The 19,822-nt window shown below is 41.0% G+C and overlaps 1 protein-coding gene across 1 annotated transcript; it reads left to right on the top strand.

Annotated features, from left to right (window-relative positions):
• The first annotated feature begins 13,478 nt into the window (after positions 1–13,478).
• Positions 13,479–15,158, top strand: LOC127214475 (stabilizer of axonemal microtubules 1). The gene has a single exon (XM_051174873.1). The coding sequence runs from the start codon at positions 13,559–13,561 to the stop codon at positions 14,996–14,998; it is 1,440 nt and encodes a 479-aa protein (XP_051030830.1). The 5' UTR covers positions 13,479–13,558; the 3' UTR covers positions 14,999–15,158.
• The last annotated feature ends 4,664 nt before the right edge of the window (positions 15,159–19,822 follow it).

Below are 19,822 nucleotides of genomic sequence, written 5' to 3'. Positions count from 1 at the left end.
AGTGTTTACTGATTTGTATGCTTAAACACAACAAGCCTCTTATGACTATTTTTTCCTTAAAATTATAAAATGTTATTTGGGGTTTTGATTCTTTAACATGTAAAACAGTTTTATGCATAATCTACACAGAAGCTTGGATGTGTACTCCATTTACAGTTCCCATATGGTTAGATAAGCATTTCCTCTTTCATTGTTTGAAAGAGACGTGTGAGTAGTTTCTATTTTTATAAGCCTGGCTCCACTCTGTAGCCTAAGCTAGGCTCGAATCCACACGGGCTAGCCACAATCTCTGGAGTGCTATAATTTGAGGTGTAAGACACCATTCATTGATTTTATCATATTAAAGTTTATTTCTTAGTTCCATGTAAACTCACATGTTTTCATCAGCTATAGTGCTCCAAACCCCCAGTATTCCTTCAGTGGACTCTGTATGTATTTTTTATGTTTCTTTTACCTCCTTATGACAGTTCCCCCAGGGGATGCATAAAACTAGCAGACATTTCTGTTTCATATGTTTTGAAGAAATCAAGGCTGGCAAGTCTGTATTACATTTTGTTTTATTTTCTCCTTTTTACATTCCAAGGGTGTTCATCATAATGCAATGTGTTAGTCCTTTAAACAGAAACTTATAAAGTCATCAAAAACTCAAAAGTTTCATAAAGTGTGCTTTCATGTGACTTGGAATGATCTTAAAAGCTAGATGGTGGTTGTGCAAGAGTGCACACAGCACATGAAAACCATATTTAATTTGTTCAAGTCAGTGTTGGTATTTGGATTTTCTATGTATCTGTATATGAGTACTGATATTGAAATTTTGTAATCTACATTTACCAAAAATAAAAGTACTTGAAATGGAAAAAAAATCTCTCATTCTCCAAGATTTTTTTAAATGTGTGCAATCTTCCTCATTTTCCATAAGCTTTGTCAGTTAGTTTTGCAACTAGGGAAATTATGATAGGGGTTTTATTCTTTTGGTCAGTGAGACAGTTACATTTTCAGAATACAGATAATTCTTTCACATTGTATCTTATCTCAGAGAGAAAGAGAGAGCGAGGGAGAAGTGAGTGAATGAGTGAGTAAGTGAGTTTGTGACAAGGTTTCTCTGTGTAGCCTTTGCTATCCTGGAACTAGTGCTGTAGGCTGGCTTTGAACTGACAGAGATCTTCCTGCCTCTGCCTCCTGAGTGCTGGGATTAAAGGCATGCAGGAAGCGTTTCTTTGCAGTGACTGGTGGGGTAGATTGCAATTTAAAATTGCCCCTATAGGAACAAAGAGCAACTCTACAAACTCCAAGATCAGAAGGTATCTGATTATAAGGGACAGGGGTGTGAAAGAGGCACAAAGTTCATGAGTTACATTGTAAATCATGATAACAACAAGGACTTGTTTGGGAGTAGGGTAGTTTTGTGTTAAAAAAAAGAAAAAGCAACACTAAAACTAGGCATTTTGTAGTCATGGGATTTGAGTTCCTTTTAGGAAGATCATTGTAGTTGTTTTGTTGGGTGATGAGACAAATAAGGATGGATGTGGAAGCACCAGTTAAGTTGCTATTAACAGTGGTCACATAAAAAGTATAGAAAGGGGCTGAAAAGATGGCTCAGCAGTTAGAGAGCACTGACTGCTCTTTCAGAAAACCTGGGTTCAATTCTCACCACTCACATGGCAGCTCACAACTGTCCATAACTAATCTGGTACCTTCCCACAGATACACATGCAGAGAAAACACCAGCGTGCACAAATTTTTTTAAAATGAATAAAAGTATAGAAAGAATTGTCTGCATCCTGATAGCTGATGACACCCTTAGCAATTTTGCAAATGGCTATTTCATAAAATACTCTCAATCCAAACTTTCCTCCCTGTCAAATAACTGCAGAATGTCAGCCTGTGCCCCAGTCTCCATGGTAACTACATAGGGGGAAAACATCCATTTTAATACCTGAATGTGGGAAGGTTTTCTCCATGGGTTTTCCCAAATCAGTCTCCTTTGTCCGTACTTTTTAAAGTGAAGAATTGAATACAATTGTGGCTCTGTCTCTTCCCTGGGTATTTCCTGTGATGAGAGGCTTCTTTCATTCCCTGATGCCATTTCAAAGTGCCAGGCAGGAAGCTTGTGGCTGGCAGTACTCCATTGCCTTTGCCGGGGCTGGGCCTTCCTCTTTTAGGTCAAATTGCTTCATTTTTTATAATGCCCAGTAAATACAAAATATTTACCGCAGTATTTTATGTCTTTCAGAGGTACTTACTGTAAGCATCAGATTGTAAGAAGTAACTTTTTAGTCTCAGAAGAGTGCCGCAATCAGATGGGTGAACCAGTGACAAGCTCATACAATCCTATTCATATTTAAAGTAAGGTTACCAAAGATGTTACCACACACTTTCAGAAACTTTTGTTTAGAAGGATCGCACATTTTGCCTTGTCAGGTACTAACTTTTCTGATGCACAGGAGCCTCCTTGGACGCTTTTTGTGATATCATGTCACAAAAAGTTAAAAATTAAAATATGAATATATACATACAAGGTAGCTAAGGCTGGCCTCAAAGTTTCTATATGACTTTTTTTGTGGATGTTTATTCTTGCTTTCTTTAAAAATGAGAATGAGCTGGGCAGTGGTGGTGTATGTCTTTAAAATTAGCATTAGAGAGGCAGAGGCAGGTGGATCCCTGAGTTCAAGGCCAGTCTGGTCTACAGAGCAAGTTCCAGGATAGCCAGGGTTACACAGAGAAATGTTCTCTTAAAAATTAAAAGGAAACATGACTATGAGAGTCAGTTCTAGGTACTTATTTTTGTCATCATCACTATTGTTTGAGACCCCATCTCATGTAGTCTAGGCTGGGTTTGAACTCACTACTTACTATGTAACCATAGCCACAGATGACCTTGATCCACCTTGTTCCCACCTTCCCAGTGCTGAGATTATAGTCATGTAACCATCATGCTTGATTTTTTTTTTCATGCTTGATTTTATGAGGTACTGAAGATTGAATACAGAGCTTTGTGTGTTCTAGGCAAATGTTCTACTGACTGAACCACATCCCTAGCCCTGTTAATCATTTTTAAATGATGACACATTTCTGAAAATCTAAAACAGGCATGGAAAAGTTACAGAACTAAGAAGCAAATTATAATATTATTCATTTAGAAACCACTTTTTACCTTCAGAATAGAACCACTTCTGAAATGATGTAAACACGGATGTAGCTGCCAAATCACATTATAATTCATCAAAATTTACCTTTTTTGGATTGAAACAAAAATTTAAGAAATTTCCAAGAGTATCTATCAGGCTTTGCCTGAGTCATCTGACTGGACTCTACCTACTGTGCCTCTTCTTAAATCAGTGGTTCTCAATCTTCCTAATGCTGTGACTCTTTAATACAGCTCCTCATGTTGTGACCCCCAACCATAAATTTATTTTCATTGCTACTTTATAACTGTCATTTTGCTGCAACTGTGAATTGTAATGTACGTATCTGTGTGTTCTGACGGTCTAAGATGACCCCTGTGAAAGGGTTGCTCATCTTCCAAAGGGGTTGAGACCCAGAGGTTGAGAACTATTACCTTAAATGATGGAGGACTGAAAGCTTCAAGACAGTTTCAATTTCCTTCCTTGCCCACAATATGACCACAACATGGCACTTATCCAATTTGCATCGGGAATAAGTCATATCTGACAACTGAACTCATGCATAGCTCAGTGGAAGAAAGCTGGAGTCTTCATCCACCCATGTCTGAAAGCAAAGGACCCCACAATTTAAGTGAACTGTATCTTGGTATTCATGATGCCACTGGGCAGTCTTGTCTTACTGTGTTTTCAGCCAGAAGTTTCTATTTCTGCAGTTTTGTTTCCATTTAGTAGATAGGCTTTTTGCTCACAGCTTTGCAAAACCTCACAAATGGTTGAGCAGAAAGTTTCTATATAACTTTAACAAACATTTTAAAGTGAAGTAGAAGGGACACAGGATTTTTCAGAAGAAATAAAAATGTGCAATATCCTGGTATACACAGGCATTTAATCCCAGCACTTAAGAGGTAAAGGCAAAAATAACAACAACAACAAAAATAAATAAAGCCCAAATCAGAATACTTATCATAAAATTGCTGGTATGTGGGTACTGAATTGTAGTTAGAAGAAGGAAGTCTAGTTTCACATTTCCTGATAGGTAACTAGAGATAGCAACTGTGCAGTATCTTAAAAAGTCACAAGAACGGCCAGGTGGTAGTGGCCTTTAATCCCAGCACTCTGGAGTCAGAGTCAGTTGGATCTCCGAAAGTTTGAGGCCAGCCTGGTCTACAGAGCAAGTGCCAGGAGAGGCTCCAAAGCTACACAGAGAAACTTTGTCTCAAACTCCCCCCTCCACAAAAAGGTGCTCATTAGATAACAGTGCAAATTTATCAATTCCGCCTTTAGATGAATGGGTCTGGGGTTCAGAGATGCAGGTCTAGAAAAGAGTGGTAAATCCTAAACTCTAGAAGCCATGGAATTAGAGAAGATCACTAAATGATGAGTAGACACACAGGAGATCAGAGGCATAAAATGTGGGGCATTCCACTGTTAAAAGGTCAGGAACGTAAAGAACTGGCTGAGATAGAGTAACTCACAGAAGGGGAAAGCAAGCCAAATGCAACCTGCTCCAGCCATGAGAAAAACTAATGAGCAAAAGGAAGTGAAAACTGGTAATGTTGGTGCAGGCTGGTACCTCATCCCAGCACTCAAGAGGCTGAGGCAGGGGGATTTTGAATTTGAGGTTATATAGTAAGTTCCAGGTCAGTCTGGGCTGCTGAATGAGAGACTCCTAACACACACACACACACACACACACACACACACACACACACACACACACACACACGTATGCATACATGCATGCACATACCATACATACATGAAAACTATCAAATGCTGCTGATCAGTTTCAAGGCTAAGAATTATCTTTTGAATATAAGCATCATGGAGGGTGTTGAGTCTATTCGTGACATGGAAGGAATATTGCCAACTAAGAACCCCCATCCAAAAGGGTGGCTAACTTCCTTGTCTGTTGCTGTAGACAGGCAGCCTCTCACCAAGTGAATACATGCACACATGACTGAGTACTCCATAAGTAGGTCTGGGATGGAACCTGGGTGTCTCTGTACTTCTTTCCAGGTGACCCCAGAGCCCCCAGGGTTCTTAGTGTGAGGGCTTCACTGTGGCTAACTGCATCTGCAGTGTTAGATGACAAGGTTCTTTGCTAAACTTAGATCTAACCAAGAGCATAGTATACCAATGGATTTGGTTTATTCTAAAGGATTTTATACTATTCCAGGGGCTATTCATTGATGAGTTTTCTCTGCAGCTTGAAAAGCAGGGAAGAGACCTGGTGTGGTGGCACACTCCTTTTATCCCAGTGCTTGGGAGACAGAAGCAGGTAGATCTCTGTCAGTACGAGGCCAGCCTGGTTTACATAGTGAGTTCTAGGACAGCCAGAGCTACAGAATAGAAATACTCTGTCTCAAAAGTGTGTGTGTGATGGGAGGCTGTGAAGCTGTGTGCAAGCAAAAGGGTCTTCTGTGCAGAAACTAAATGCCAGGGCTTAGGGAACTACCCTGGCAGTTTCAGTGGTGCTTGGAAACTTGCTCTTTACCTGGCAGGGGTCTGGCTGTGGTGGCCCTCCAATGCTCCTTTGGAGAGAGACTGTCATTATTTCTCCTCTGTATGTATGGATAATTGGGACACTAAAGGCTCAGAAATACTCAACAAATGCTCCTCTTCCCTCTCCCAACACTCAGTACTTAGCACCCATGAGGCAGAGGCAGGTGGATCTTTTGTGAGTTTGAGCCAGTTTGGTCTACAGAATGAATTCCAGGACAGCCAGGGCTACATAGTAAGACCCTGTCTCCCCAAAAGAAAAGCACTTGCTTTTCTTATGGATGATCCAAGTTTTGTCCCTAGAACCACATAGGGTGGCTCACAACCATCTATAACTCCAGTTCCAAGGCATCAGGTGCCTCTGGCTTCTGAGGGTAATTCATTCGTGTGCACAAACTCACATGCAGACACACATGCACACATACCCACCCCCACACATAACATAAAATAATGCAAATACATCTTGAAATTTTGTTTTGTTTTAAAGGAACTGGTCGTTGTGTCACATTGTCAATAATCTCAGAACTTCAGAGGTGGAGGAAGGAGGTCATCATTGGTTACATAGTGAGTTTGAGGCTAGGCTAGGCTACATGAGATGCTATCTCAAACAAAAAATACACATACATATTTATATGTATATTTGTGGAAATGGTGGTAAAGCTCACTGATACAGTACATGCTTAATATCCAAGAGGTCCTTGACTGCCAGTACCAAACAATCTAGAATCTATTATCTTCTCTGCCTGGTTCTAAGCCAATGCCATCCTCATATAGGTGATTAATTGTCACCTGGATGACTAGTCTTCATATACAGGAGACCTGATAAGAGACTGTCATACATATACTGTGTTTGTCCCCAGTATGTTTTGAACACAACTGTTGAGGGGCATTCACCAAAGACTACATGGACATGGGTTTGAGTCAATAGAAAGTCTTTATTAGCCAGCTGTCAACTACACTCACTGGGTGTTCAGTGTTCAGGATCCCAGTGTAGCCCTGAGCCTTTCTCAGGGTGACCTTTTAAGCACAAAAACCATGTCCTGAGTTGATATACTTTAGTTAACAAGAACAATTAGTCAGAAGTGGAACTACAGAAGCTAAAAACATTCCCAGAACTTTGATGGATTAGGCCTTTGTTTTAGTTTGAGAGGTGATTAGTTGAATTTTACAGCCTGAATGTCACTTTCATCATGGAGTCAGTCATGCTAAGGTTTGGGGGTCTATTAAGGTCTGGGGCCCTGTTACAGCAACAGCCAAAATGATCATGGGACATATGCAAAAGCGATCATGTCACTCTTCTGCTCAAATTCTATATTGGTTCCTGTCTCCAAAAGAAAGTCAAAATTCTTAAAGTGGCCTTCAAAGCCTCACTAATCTCTCCTGACCCATTACATTCCTAAGCTTCTTGCTATCTAAATCACCACTACCACCCCCATATACCTTGCTGTGGACTGGAACCAGTCAGGCTGGTCTCCTTGCTGTTCTTTGACTGTGCCAGGCACATACCTTTGCACTAGCTCTTGCTTTGGCTTGGAATGCTCTTATTCCAGAATCCTAATGACTTGACTTAGCTCTCACAAGCCTACTTCAAATGTCACCTTTTACTTTCCCTGGCCATTTTCTATATCACTTGTTACCCTGTCTGATTTGTTTCAAAGAGCTTGTTCACCATTCAAATGTAATGTCTTCATCATTTATAATGACGATTCACTGTCTCTTTCACTAAATTGTAAGCTCTGTGGCTCAAAGAGTTGTCTCTTTGGCTCACAATTTATTCCCATCTCCTATAGTAGTTCTTAATATACAGAAAACCCTCAAGAAATGAGTGTTGCGAGGCAGTGGTGGCCAGTAAAATGATTTGAAAGAATGAAAATTAGAACACAGCAGACAGTTTGCTTTTCTTCTCTATGTAGAAGCTTTGAAACACACATAGTCTTGGGTCACATATTTCCAAACCAATACAAACTAATTTGCAATTGTTTTATAATCTTACCATTCCTAATATAGTTACCTTCTCAGTATTCAATAGCACTGTTACAGAAATAAACAAAGAACCCCAAAAATGAAAATTCCTGAGCCAGGCATGGTTATGCATGCCAGTGATAGCATATCTTAGGAGGCAGAGGTTCAGAAGTTCATAGCCAGCCTCATCTACATAGCAAATTCAAGGCCTGCCTGGAATACTGAGACCTTGTCTCCTGGTGCTCATCTTTAATCCCAGTACTATGTAGAGAAACATTGTCTCAAAAACAAAACAAAACAAAACAAAAAACTCCAAACCAAATAAACAAAGTCAAATCATAACAAACCATTTGCTCCTTGTTTTACTTGCCAGAAACCCTTGCAAAAATATTTAATGAGGAATGTTGTTGAAAGAAGTTATCAGACTGAATATGTTTGTTGATTTTTTTTTTTTTTAGTGTGTGGGAGGGCCTTGTTACTTGTTTATCCAGTAGTATTCATGACATACTTTACTTGGCTATAAGTCAACAAATTCAGAAGCATCCTTTGAAAATATTTCTTCCTACATCCTATCTGTAAACACTAGTTCCTTTTTCTTTTCTCATTTTAGTTCTCTGAGACAGGGTCTGATGTTGCCCAGGCTAGCCTTCAATCCATCATGTAGCTAAGGATGCCTTCTGATCCTCCTTCCACCACCTCCCAGGGGCTGGGATGACAGGCCTGTGCTAAGGATGGAATGTAAGGTCCTTGCCCATACCATAGAAACACATTCAACTGAGCTACATCCGCAGCCCTAGAAACACCACTTTTCGGGTTATAGGTTGTTTTTTTAATGTTCATGTGCAATTTTTTAAAATTCTAATGCAGTGGGTTTTAGTGTGTACACAAAGTTGTCTATTACCAGAAAAGATTGTAGAATCTTTTTTTAAATTTTTTATAACCAAGTACATTTAAATGAAAACAAACATTTATAGACAATGTTTGGAAATTATGTTTGGGAATTTGGGCGTTGTTCTTTCCAAACTACTTCCTGCTGGGAAGGGGTGCTGTCATGGGGGATTCTAAGAAGATGCAGAAATCCTGGCTGTAGTCTGCAAGGCTGCTTTGTTCAGCTGTTTTGAATGTAGGATCACTTGGTACTCTGTTTCAGGCGGTCTGGCTTGATCAAGCTAAGATTGTAGAATCTTTTAATTTTCTAAGAAGTCTGGTAGCAGTTAATAATCATTTGAATTCCCTGCCCTCCCCCAACTACTTCCAGACTCCTATAAATATTTTTTGTTTGGTTGTCTGTTTATCTGTTTATTGTTTAGTTGATTGGTTGGTTTGTTTTTTGACACAAAGTTTTTCTGTGTAGCCCTGGCTGCCCTGAAACTCAATATGTAGACCAGGCTGGCCTCAAACTCAGAGAAATCTGCCCCCCTCTGCCTCCTTAGTGCTGGAATTAAATGTGTCTGCCACCATTACCTGGCTAACTATAAATCTCAATTGTTTATATTGGCTCTAATTTGCCTAACTTAAATATTTCACAAAAAAATAGAGTCATAAGATATATGAACTTTTTTGTCTGTTACACACACACACACACACACACACACACACACACAGGACAGGTTTTTGTTTTTGTTTTGGAAATAGTTGCTAGATAGATACTGGCTTTCTGTCTTGTACTAAGCATTGTAAACTAAGGCAGCAATTACACTCAGATTCCCTACCAAAGTTTAACATTTCTTCCTTGCTGAGCATATAGGTACAGGCCTTTAGTCCTAGATACCTGAAGGCTGAGGAAAGAGGATTACATTATCTGCCTGAACTCTAGAGTGACTTAGAGGGCAGCTAGGACAACTTAGTGAGACACTGTTTCAAACTAAAAAGCAAAAAGAGGGCTGTGTGTGTAGCTGAATGGTAGAGTGTCTGCCTAATGTGTGCAAGACCCTGAGTTCAAACCACAGAAAAACTTCTAAAATTACTAAAGTGTCTACATGGAGCTGGAGAGATGGCTCAGCAGTTAAGAGCACAGGCTGCTTTTCCAGAGGACCCAGGTTTGATTCTCAGCACCTACATAGTTTCTGAAATTCACCCTTTAATTCCAGTTCCAGGGGATCTGACATCTTCTTCTGTCCCCATGTGATGCACACCCATATATGCAGGCACATAAAATAAAAATTAATAAATGTAGTTAAAGATGGTCTACCTATCACTCAAAAGAATATTACAACACAGAGTTCAATTCTTGAGTAAAAATCACCCAAAATCTTACTGTCAAACTAATTCAATTAAACTTTTTTGGGTGTATCTTCTGTTCTTTTGTTTATAAATACTCAAATGCAAATACAAACAACATCCTTTTTTTTTTTAAACTGTAACCACAACATTTAGGCCATAATCTCCTTTCTAAGACTAATATTTATCAGTAAATCAGCAATGGTATAAAACAATTTTCATTTCATTTGTGAATTTTAATGCTTCTTCCATTCTGCCAGTTGGGGAGAGTTGGTTATTGCACGGAGCAATTTCATCTTGCTGGGCAATCATTCCACTGACTGAACTACAGCTCCAGTCTTTATTCTGTTGTTAAAACAACCTGATTTCTTTTTATTCTCATGTAAGTGTATGAGTATGTTCACAGGTGCCAAAGGAAGCCAGAAAAGGTTTGGAATCCTTGAGTTGGAGTTACTGGCAGTTTTGAGTCACTGGACGTAGATGCTGAAAATTGAACTCAGTTCTTTGGAAAAGTAGCCATGGCTGGCTGATACACATGGTAGGACTGCCCTTTTCTAAAGAGAAAGGAGGAGGAGTGGATTTGTGGGAAGAGAGGCGGGACTATGAAGAAAGGGAGGGGAGACTGTGATCAGGCTGGAAAGCAATTAATTAGTTAATTAGTAAAAAATAAAAGCAGCAAGTGCTCTTAACTTCTGAGTCATCACTCTGGTCCAATTCTGCCATTTGTCATTTAACCTACATTTAGTGTGGCAAAGTGCAGCCCTATTTAACACATGCACGTACGTGCACACATACCACATATACATATACACACGCACGCACGCACGCATACGAACATATTAGATGGAAGAGGCATGGCTAGAAAAACAATTACAACTTTACGTTTTCATCAGTTATGAAGCTTCAGTGGTAGTTTGTACACTTTCTCATTTAGGGCCACTATCAGAAGTGGGCAGAGTTTGCCTCTTAAAGGGACCTTTGCATCTGTGTACAGATTACATAGTGACATAATAGCCATAGGACCCTGGTCTGGCCAGGGTACTGCCTGAATGCATTCTGCCAGGTGACAGGGCAGCATAATGCCTGAATCCTAACACTAGGTTCTTGGCTAGCTGCTCTGTACTATATACTTCACTTGCAGCTCTCTTTCCATGGTCCTTCCCATTTTTGATTGCTCATCCTTAGGGCTCCAAAGGAGTCATCCCCCATGCATACCTTCTCTAGTGGCATCACCTTGCACGACCACATACTGCATCCTTCCCCCCCCCCACCGCAAGTGCCGGAGTTCGGCTCCAGCAAGGATCTTGTGCTGCAGGAACGATGTGTGAAGTTGGCGAAAAATGAGGAGTCTGACCAGCGATTATCTTTCAAACGGATGGCCCCGACTAGCTCAGGCCCTCTTTATTTATACCATGTCTAATGCATTCAAGCATGAGCAGTACCAAATCATTTCTCTTTAATCATTTTCCAAGAATCATTAACATCTTAGTTTCTCTTCTTCTTTTCCACTCCCTTGACGTCATTGACCTTTATCCTATATCATTATATAGCAATCCAAATGTTTATATCTAGTTAGGTACATCTTATTCATACTGTGCTCTAGTGGGCAGCAAACATGTGATTACAAAGAGATTTGAGACCTGTGATTAATTCTTGACAATATGAAATCAGATGAATATAGTGTGATGCCTAGAGTATCATTTTCAGGTGTACATCATTTTCTGAATAATCTGTATGTCACCTTTATTATCAACTTTATTACATGGATTACAGTTATAATCTTATTCTTTGTAAGTTCTCAAAATAATGATTAACACCTAATTCTTTAACTATTAGGATTAAGTTTCTTTATTCTTCCTGGCAATTTCTACATGTACTTTGAGAAGAACTAGGAGTTTCAGATTACTTTATTGATACTTTCATATTGGAAAAGTATCTGAGTGTTCATGCCCTGGTGCCAGTGAAATGTCTGATCTTTCATGTCCTGTTTTTCCTTCTATGTTCCTATAAGGTTTTTAATGTCATCTTTTAAGAAACTGTTTTCCAAATTCTTAAGTTCTTTGGAATATGTTTATTTCTTTTTGGTATTGAGTAAGCAATAATCATTAAACTTAGTGAGTTCCTCCTGCTTATTCAGGATGACAGCAAAGGCAGCCAGAGACAACTGGAGAAACTGGTTTCTGTAACAGATCAGAGAAATTTACTTTTTTATAAAGACTTTTGTTCCCAGTAAACTCAGTTATAATCATGACTAACAAAGCAAAACTAAGAGTTACCATAAGAATAAGCATAGCAAAAGTTAGAGAAGCCTGAAGCCCATGAGCTCCCTAAGATCAGTGCAGGAGTCTGAAGTTTTGTATCCATCAGTCTTTTCAAATGGATGGGATTCTCCAAAGAGCCTTGCCACCTAAGGAGCTCCATTTGCAGCACACCTATGAGACGTTCCGCCACCCAAGGCCCTCAATCTTATCTGTAGCTACACGTTTGCTGACTTGTTTGCTCAGTGTGTCCTCCACTCCTAGGAAAAGGACTGCATTGATTTTGGTCACCAAATTAAAGCCAGCAGAGCTCTGGAAAGAAAGATGCTGGGCAGATGCCCCACCTCCAATTTCTTACATGTCCCTTTATTGCTCAATTCTTGGCTAAGGACCTAGCATAATGGGTGCTTTGTGGAATAAGTATTAATGTGGATTGACTGTTTACTTCCTGTGAATCTGAAAATCACCCAAGGGAAGAGAGTAAAAGTATGTCTATACTGCAGGTCCTGGAAGGCTTTGGAATGGTGTGACACTTACTCACAGATGTGGGAAGTGCAAGTTGTACTGGCCCCTCTCTCCAGGCTTCTTGGTTTTTGACAAGGGATAAACTAACAAGGCATGCACATGGTGACTTTTGACTCCCTATTTGCCAACCAATGTCAACCACTGTATACAATTTGGGGGAATCCATGCAAGAGTATGTTCAATGATGGTTGAGGGTCAAAACTTTCATTTAGTCATATCAGTTCCAGACTGGAAATTCTAAACTTTGCTCATTAATGAAACACAAGCTAAGAATAATACTTGCAGCAGACACCTTAAGCCAAAGGAATTGGAAACTGTATTCAAAGCCAGATGTATGAAGGCAAGGAGTGAGTTTCCATATGAAGATGGAGCATGCATGATAGAAAGTGCCACCCAGTGTGCTGGCAGTATGATTTTTTTTTTTTTTTTACATATAATCATGCATTTTCCTACTTGAGAACTTGGGAGCTCTCCTAATTAACCCAGGCCCATCTTTCGTCTTTCTTTCAAGACCCAATGGGGGAAACCCTATCATGTGCCTGCCGGTGAGGTAATGAAAATTTCCTGACCTCACAAGAAGTCCTTGTGACAGCATTGCCACACCTTCAAGCATGAAGACGTCACAGAGGACCCCCAGTCTGGGCCCCGTGGCTTCCGGAGGCTTTAGGGTCAGTCACTCCAGGTGCTTGGTCTTGGCAGCAGCAGAGGCCGTGCTGCCTGGCGCTGCGGAGCGGAGGTGGTCCTGGCCCGCAGGGTGTGTGGGCTGGGTGATTCTTGCTCGTGTAAGGCAAACTTTGGGAAGGAAACGGGCAAGTGGACTATGCAAGCAGGCCGCTTAAGTTTTCTTTCAAGAAGATAGCTGCATCTGCCAAACCTCTGGAAGCTTTGCTGTCCTCCCACCAGGCTTTTTGGTGGTCCATGAAGAGGCTCATGCCCAGAGATATGATGTGAGGTGGTGTTAGGAGAATGGCGCTCATAAACAGGAAGTGCATCTGCGACCTTTGCTCCTGCGGTAGGCATCACTGCCCACATCCCCCTACCAAGATTTATGAGAAGACAGAGAAACCATGTCTTTTCACCGAATACACCGAGAAATATCCTACCTATCATTCTTATGCACCACGAGAGTCCTTCAAACCCAAGTTGGAGTACCAGAAAGGAACTATACCAATGGAAGGCCTGTCCACAACAAAGAGAGACTTTGGGATTCACAGCATGGTACCAGTGAAACATTATCGTCCTGACAAGTTCACACCAAGCCAAGATGAAATGGATTTCCTGACAACATATAATCAACACTACAACTACTATCCTGCCAGTCGAGTGAGCCCCATCAAACCTCGAGACAACAAACATCCATGTACTGACAAATTGGAGAGTATGCCTACGTACAAATCTGATTATTTACCTTGGAACCAACAAAGAAGACCTTCATTTCGTCCACAGCAAACATACCGTCCTTCATCCTGTAGGTTCGATCATAGAACCACACACCAGGACGATTATCCCTTGAAAAATCTTGTGGATACTGTCAGTTATAAACCTCCACCTGGTCCAAAGCTCTGTAACATCCCCCTGGAGAATATGACAAGTTACAAAGCGAGCTATGTGGCCCATCCTGTGGAGAAACGGTATGTGTACGAGGCAGAGAAGTATAAACCATGTGAAATCCCTTTTGACGGTCTTACCACCCAAAAAGATTCCTACAAGGGTTTGATGGGTGAGCCTGCAAAGAGCTGGAAACCTATGTCCAAGCACTCTGGGCTAGACACACCCTTTCCAAACAACACCGAATTTCGAGATAAATTCCAAGCTTGGCCAACACCTCAGATAGTTCCCAAAGAGCCAGTCCCCTATATTCCTCCTGAAGGGAAGATGGATCTTCTGACAACTGTGCAATCTGACTACACATGCACTAATGGTGTTCCTGCTCAGTCCTGCCGGCCAGTCTACCACATAAAGAAGAGTGAGCGCTTTGAAGGCTCCACAACCAACAGAGATGATTACAAACACTGGGCCAATGTTCGAAGAGAGCCAGTCAAACCTGCTCCCCAGCTGAAATTCTCTGATGAGCCTATGGATTACATGACCACCAATCGTGCACACTATGTGGCCCACACACCTGCCAATACCATAAGCTGCAAGCCTACCTGGTCTGGCCCTCGTGCAAACATCCCTGTAGAAGGTCAAACCACCTACTCTACCAGCTTTACTCCGAAAGAAATTCAAAGGTGTCCAGCTTCATATTCTGAACCCCCTGGCTACATCTTTGAGGAGGTAGATGCTCTAGGGCACAGGCTGTATAGACCAGCTTCTCATACAGCTTCTCAACAGAGCAACCATCTTGGCTTTGGTGATGCAGAAAGTCCTAGCCAGATAGAATTGGCAATCCCAACCTGCCCTTGAAAAATGGTGGTTTAGCAATTGAAATTGCACAGTATAGTAAAAGCAAACAAATGAGGATTATTAATTGGACAAAAAAAGAATTCCCCAAAATGAAAATAACAATGTAAACAAAACAACCTTCATTATCAATTTCAGGATATTTGAATGAAATAAGAATCACCTCAGGAGACCGACATGCGATCACCAGCTGATTGATTCCTCTTACCATTCCTCTACCCCCCCCCCACAATATTCCTTATTTTGTGCTCATAAAATCAAAGCTGGTCTCAAGAAAATACTTTTCTCATCTAGGTGTATTTTGTTAATTTGATAATTTGCCAAGCTTGAAGTGTCAATAATAAAATATATGTTGGGGAAAAAGGAAAATGGTGTGACCATTCATTTTTGTCTTTTAATTTGTTAACATATTAAATAGTGTTGTGGATTAAAAGCAGACTCTTATACATGCTAATCAAATACTTGATTGCTGAACTACACCCTTCCTTTTTAGGGTAAGCAGATTTCTGGTACTTATATATTGAAACTATCCAAATTAAAATTTATCTTAGTATCAACAACTTAGTATTCCTGCAAGAAATATTGCTCACCTTAGTTTCTAGGTAAACTGCACAAGTACTGCATTGGTTTGGAATGCTGAAAATGAATAGATGTTTTTGTATACTTGTACTGAAAATAGCAAAAAAAAAAAAAAAAGAAAAGAAAAAAGAAAAAAAGAAAGAAAAAAAAAACCCTTGTAAAATATGAACAAAAGTAATGCCTAGCCCATTAGCCCATTAGCTTTGGTTCAAGTAAATTAGCAAAAAGTAACCCCCAGAAAATTTTAAATTTCACTTACTTTATTTACTTAATCTTTTTACCCTGCAAGCTCTTTGTGTATATATTTTGGCTTCCAGTTTTTATGGGATTGCTGAGTGTGCAAACTAGTGGGTTTATATTTGTTTCATATGCCTTCCCTTGGGCTATTTCCTTTTCTTTTGTCCTATTCCAATGTGTTAGTTTTTGTTTTATCTTATTATTATTTTATTTTTATTCTTTAGAAGCTGGTTTATTTTCTAACGAGAGGCAGATGGGATAGATCTGGATGGGGACGAGGTGGAAAGGAACTAGGAGTAAATGGAGAAGCCACAAGCCTAAAAAATTTAATTAGAAAAGATTTTATTGTTCTATAATCTCACAAACATATTCCTTTTTCATCTACCTGTTCGTTGCTCGTTTGCACATTCGTTTTTTTAATAGTGCAATATTGTTACATCATTGTGCTTATATGATCAGTTTCTACTTTAAACTTTAAAAGTAACTATTTGTGAACAGGATAGAAGAAACACAGGCGGTAAGACCAGAGCAGCAGCTGGCTCAAAGAAAAAGTGCGATTTTGCAAATCAGTCAGTTGGGAGAGCAGACTCCAGACTTCCTGGCTCCGTTTTCTTTGTCCCTACATTCCTGGGACCCGCATCAGGCAGGGTCTTTGCCTCAGGGTTCAGTCTGTCTGCCTCGGGCCCCGCCCCTCACCTCCTTGCCACTCCTCACAGACTCAGGTCCGATCCCTCCTGGGCCCTGTTCTAACATTCCAGGTCCCGCCCCGCCGTCTAAGGCACCGCCCCGTCGCCCCACTGCTAGGTCCAGCCCATCTACTTCGGCTCCGCCCCGGCCTGCCGCCATATTGATCCTTCTGCTGAAGTCGCCTGCTTTTGGAGCTGGAGCTGGGTACCGCTCTCTACATTGCCTAGCCTCTGCTTCCCTGGTTGCACCCAGGCGGGCTGGCTAACAGCTCCCGGGGCGTCCTGTGTGTGGCCTGAAGGTGAGCGGGGCTCAGCATTCCTTTTGGGGTCGGGCTGGAGCTGGTTAAGACTGCGCGCGCCGCAGGAGCTGGGGGCCTCCGGGGCGAGGGGTGCGCCAAATTGGCACGGGTTTGTAGACTGCTGGGCAACACGGGTGGCTTGTTCCCCAGTCTGATGACTGACGCAGTAGGAAACGTCGGTTTGCACACTCAAATACACGGGAAGAGGGACACACACCCAACCACTTGGGACATATATGCGCGGGTGCGTGCGCGCGCTGACAGACAGACAGACACGACACGCGCGCGCGCGCGCGCACACACACACACACACACACACACACACACACACACACACACACACACGAGAAGAGAAGTTCGTTAAGCACCCCGGGAAGGAGATACACCCAAACCCCCAAACACTTAGAAATAGGCTGGTGGAGAGATGCGCACACGGACAAATACGCAAACACCTGGGTATACACATATACACCAGTCTTTTTCCCTAACCACACAGGGACACCCACACACGCGAGACCAAACCTGGCGCTGGAGTGACTGACTAATGCTGGGGAAAGCAAGGACACTTGTGTTATTTGAGTTTGGCGACCTCTGACATCCTACCCAGTTGAGCATTTACTTAATGTCTGTGGCCCACGCAGGTGAGGGAGCTTGGAAGATAAAGCCAGGGCAAAGACCACGTAGGCGGTTGGGAACATTGTCTGATTCAGACGTTGGCTGAGGTTTATAGAATCGCGTTCTTTCCTTTCTTCCATCTTAGTAAATGAAAAGATCAGATGAGACTTTTTAAGTGCTGACCAAATGGTTGGTGTGTGTATTATTGTTTTGTTTATTAAGTGATGACATATCCCGTGATCATACTTCTTTTGAGGAATAACTTGTCTGCAAGTTTCCAAATTGGCACGTGACCAGTCTTTTCACAGCGTCCTCATAAAATCAACAGACTGAATTTGGTTTTTGTTTTGTTTTGTTTGTACAAATTTTGTGTTGGTATTTTTCTTCTTGGCTAGTTTCACTGCAGTGGAAAACCCCTACACTGCCTGAAATCTCAACTAGAGTTGAAGGAAACCCAGGGCTTTCAACTAAGGACTGTTTTCCTTTTTCTTTTCTTTCTTTACTCCTTCCACTGCTGGAGACCAAACCCTGGGCAGTGTGCTTGCTAAGCAAGAGCTCTACCCCTGAGCAAAAGTGCCAGTTCCTCCCTTAGTTAGGGACTTAAGTAGCCCGCTTTTACTTTGTCTTTTATAATCTTAGATCGAAGTTATTAATTTTGTAGAACTCATCTTAGTAGAACAGTGGTGTGGCAGTTTCTTGCAGAGCTTTCATGTACATTGTAGTTTCTTGCTATACTGCAATATTTATGCTTTGGAGGCTTATTTACTTAGAACATTTGGGGATTTAAGGACTTTTTTTGTTTTATTTTCTGCAAGGTTAGAGTAGACAAGCAAAAACTAGAACATCCATTGTTAGAGACTAGGAAAATACATTGGTATTCTATTTTCCAGAGATCCTTTTTATATTTTGCATATCTAACTACTTCCATTTTATACTATAGCAATCTGGAGGCCTGGAGTTCTTTTAGTTCTAGGAATTTTTTTAACCTTCAATTTCTTACTGTTTATTATAAAGTCCTATTCCATATCACTTTAACTGGTTTTCCTGGTGTTTCCAAAGCAATGGTTCTTTTTTTTACAGATGATGAATTTGCTGGGACCCAGGAGGGTTAGATCTTTTCAAGGTCACCTAGGGAATAAAGGTGCAGTGCTGCTTTTCAAAGCTCAGTTGTGGGCTTTTTAGAGTAGTACTTTTGCACTGGGAGGAAATTTTATCCTCTCAGCAGATGTTTGAAAAAATGTCTGGAAGTATTTTTGGTTCATACTCCAGGTCACATCGTGCTTCTATAGTTCTTTAAGCACAATGCCATTTTACTATAGCATTTTTATTATTTTAAAAGCTTGCTAGGGGAAAATTCTCTTCATTAAGAGGTACATGAATACCTGGTAATGTCTGTTTTTCATTTGTTTGATTATTTTTAAGCAGGCCTCAAACTTGGTATATTATCAGAGGCTGGCTTTGAACTTTTGATCTTACTGCCTTGGCCTTCTAAATTCTGGGATTGCAGGGATGCATTACCATACAAGTTTCGTAATCTTTTTTTTTTTTTTTTTTTTTTTTTTGGTTTTTCAAGACAGGGTTTCTCTGTGGCTTTGGAGTCTGTCCTGGAACTCACTCTGTAGGCCAGGCTGGCCTTGAACTCACAGAGATCTGCCTGCCTCTGCCTCCTGAGTGCTGGGATCAAAGGTGTGCACCACCACCGCCAGACTAGAATCTTTTTTTTTCTCTAAGACAAAAGTGAGAAAGACTTTTAAGCTATTGAGAACTATTCTTGTGGATTTAGTAAGTTTGTTTCTTCATTATTCCATTCACCTGCAGAACTATTCTTGTGGATTTAGTAAGTTTGTTTCTTCATTATTCCATTCACCCGCAGATACTTTCTAAGCAGCTTGCTGGACACTGGTGCAAAGGTGCTGGCCAGAAGGAAGAGTAGTGGGGAAGCTTCCACCTTCCGGAAGCTTGTAGTCTAGTTGCTGTCATAAGACCTGGTCCTGACTTGGTCTTAGAACAGAATTTGTTGTTTGCACTACTCAGGAACTGAGTCAGGTGCTCATTAAGGAAACAACACATCCACACCCAGCAGGGAAGTACCTGTGTCATGCATTCTTTTCTGAGCAAACTTAGATGAAGTGGAGGACAGTTGCTGTGCTTTTTAAACCTTTGTACAGTTGAATTAGGTGTGTGTGTTTACCAAACTATGTCCAGAGACTAGTCTTGTTTTTTCATAATAGGGTCTCACTGTGTGGTTTCAGCTGGCGGGAAATTCACTTTGTAGACCAGGAGGCTGGCCTGCAACTCAATCCAGCTCAACAGTCCTCTTGCCTGGAGACACTATTAAATAAACATTAAGTCTTGCTTAAATTTAGCCTCAGTAGATAATAGTTAGACTGTGTTTTATTTTTGAAATCAAG

The sequence above is a fragment of the Phodopus roborovskii genome, unplaced genomic scaffold (assembly GCF_943737965.1).
Source record: "Phodopus roborovskii unplaced genomic scaffold, PHOROB, whole genome shotgun sequence".
Taxonomy (NCBI): Eukaryota; Metazoa; Chordata; class Mammalia; order Rodentia; family Cricetidae; genus Phodopus; species Phodopus roborovskii.
The sequence above is the reverse complement of the archived record's forward strand: the minus strand, read 5'-3'. Positions and strand labels throughout refer to the sequence as shown.

Excerpts from the sequence above, each read along its gene's own strand:
- LOC127214475 (XM_051174873.1), top strand. The coding sequence starts at position 13,559 with ATGGCGCTCATAAACAGGAAGTGCATCTGCGACCTTTGCTCCTGCGGT.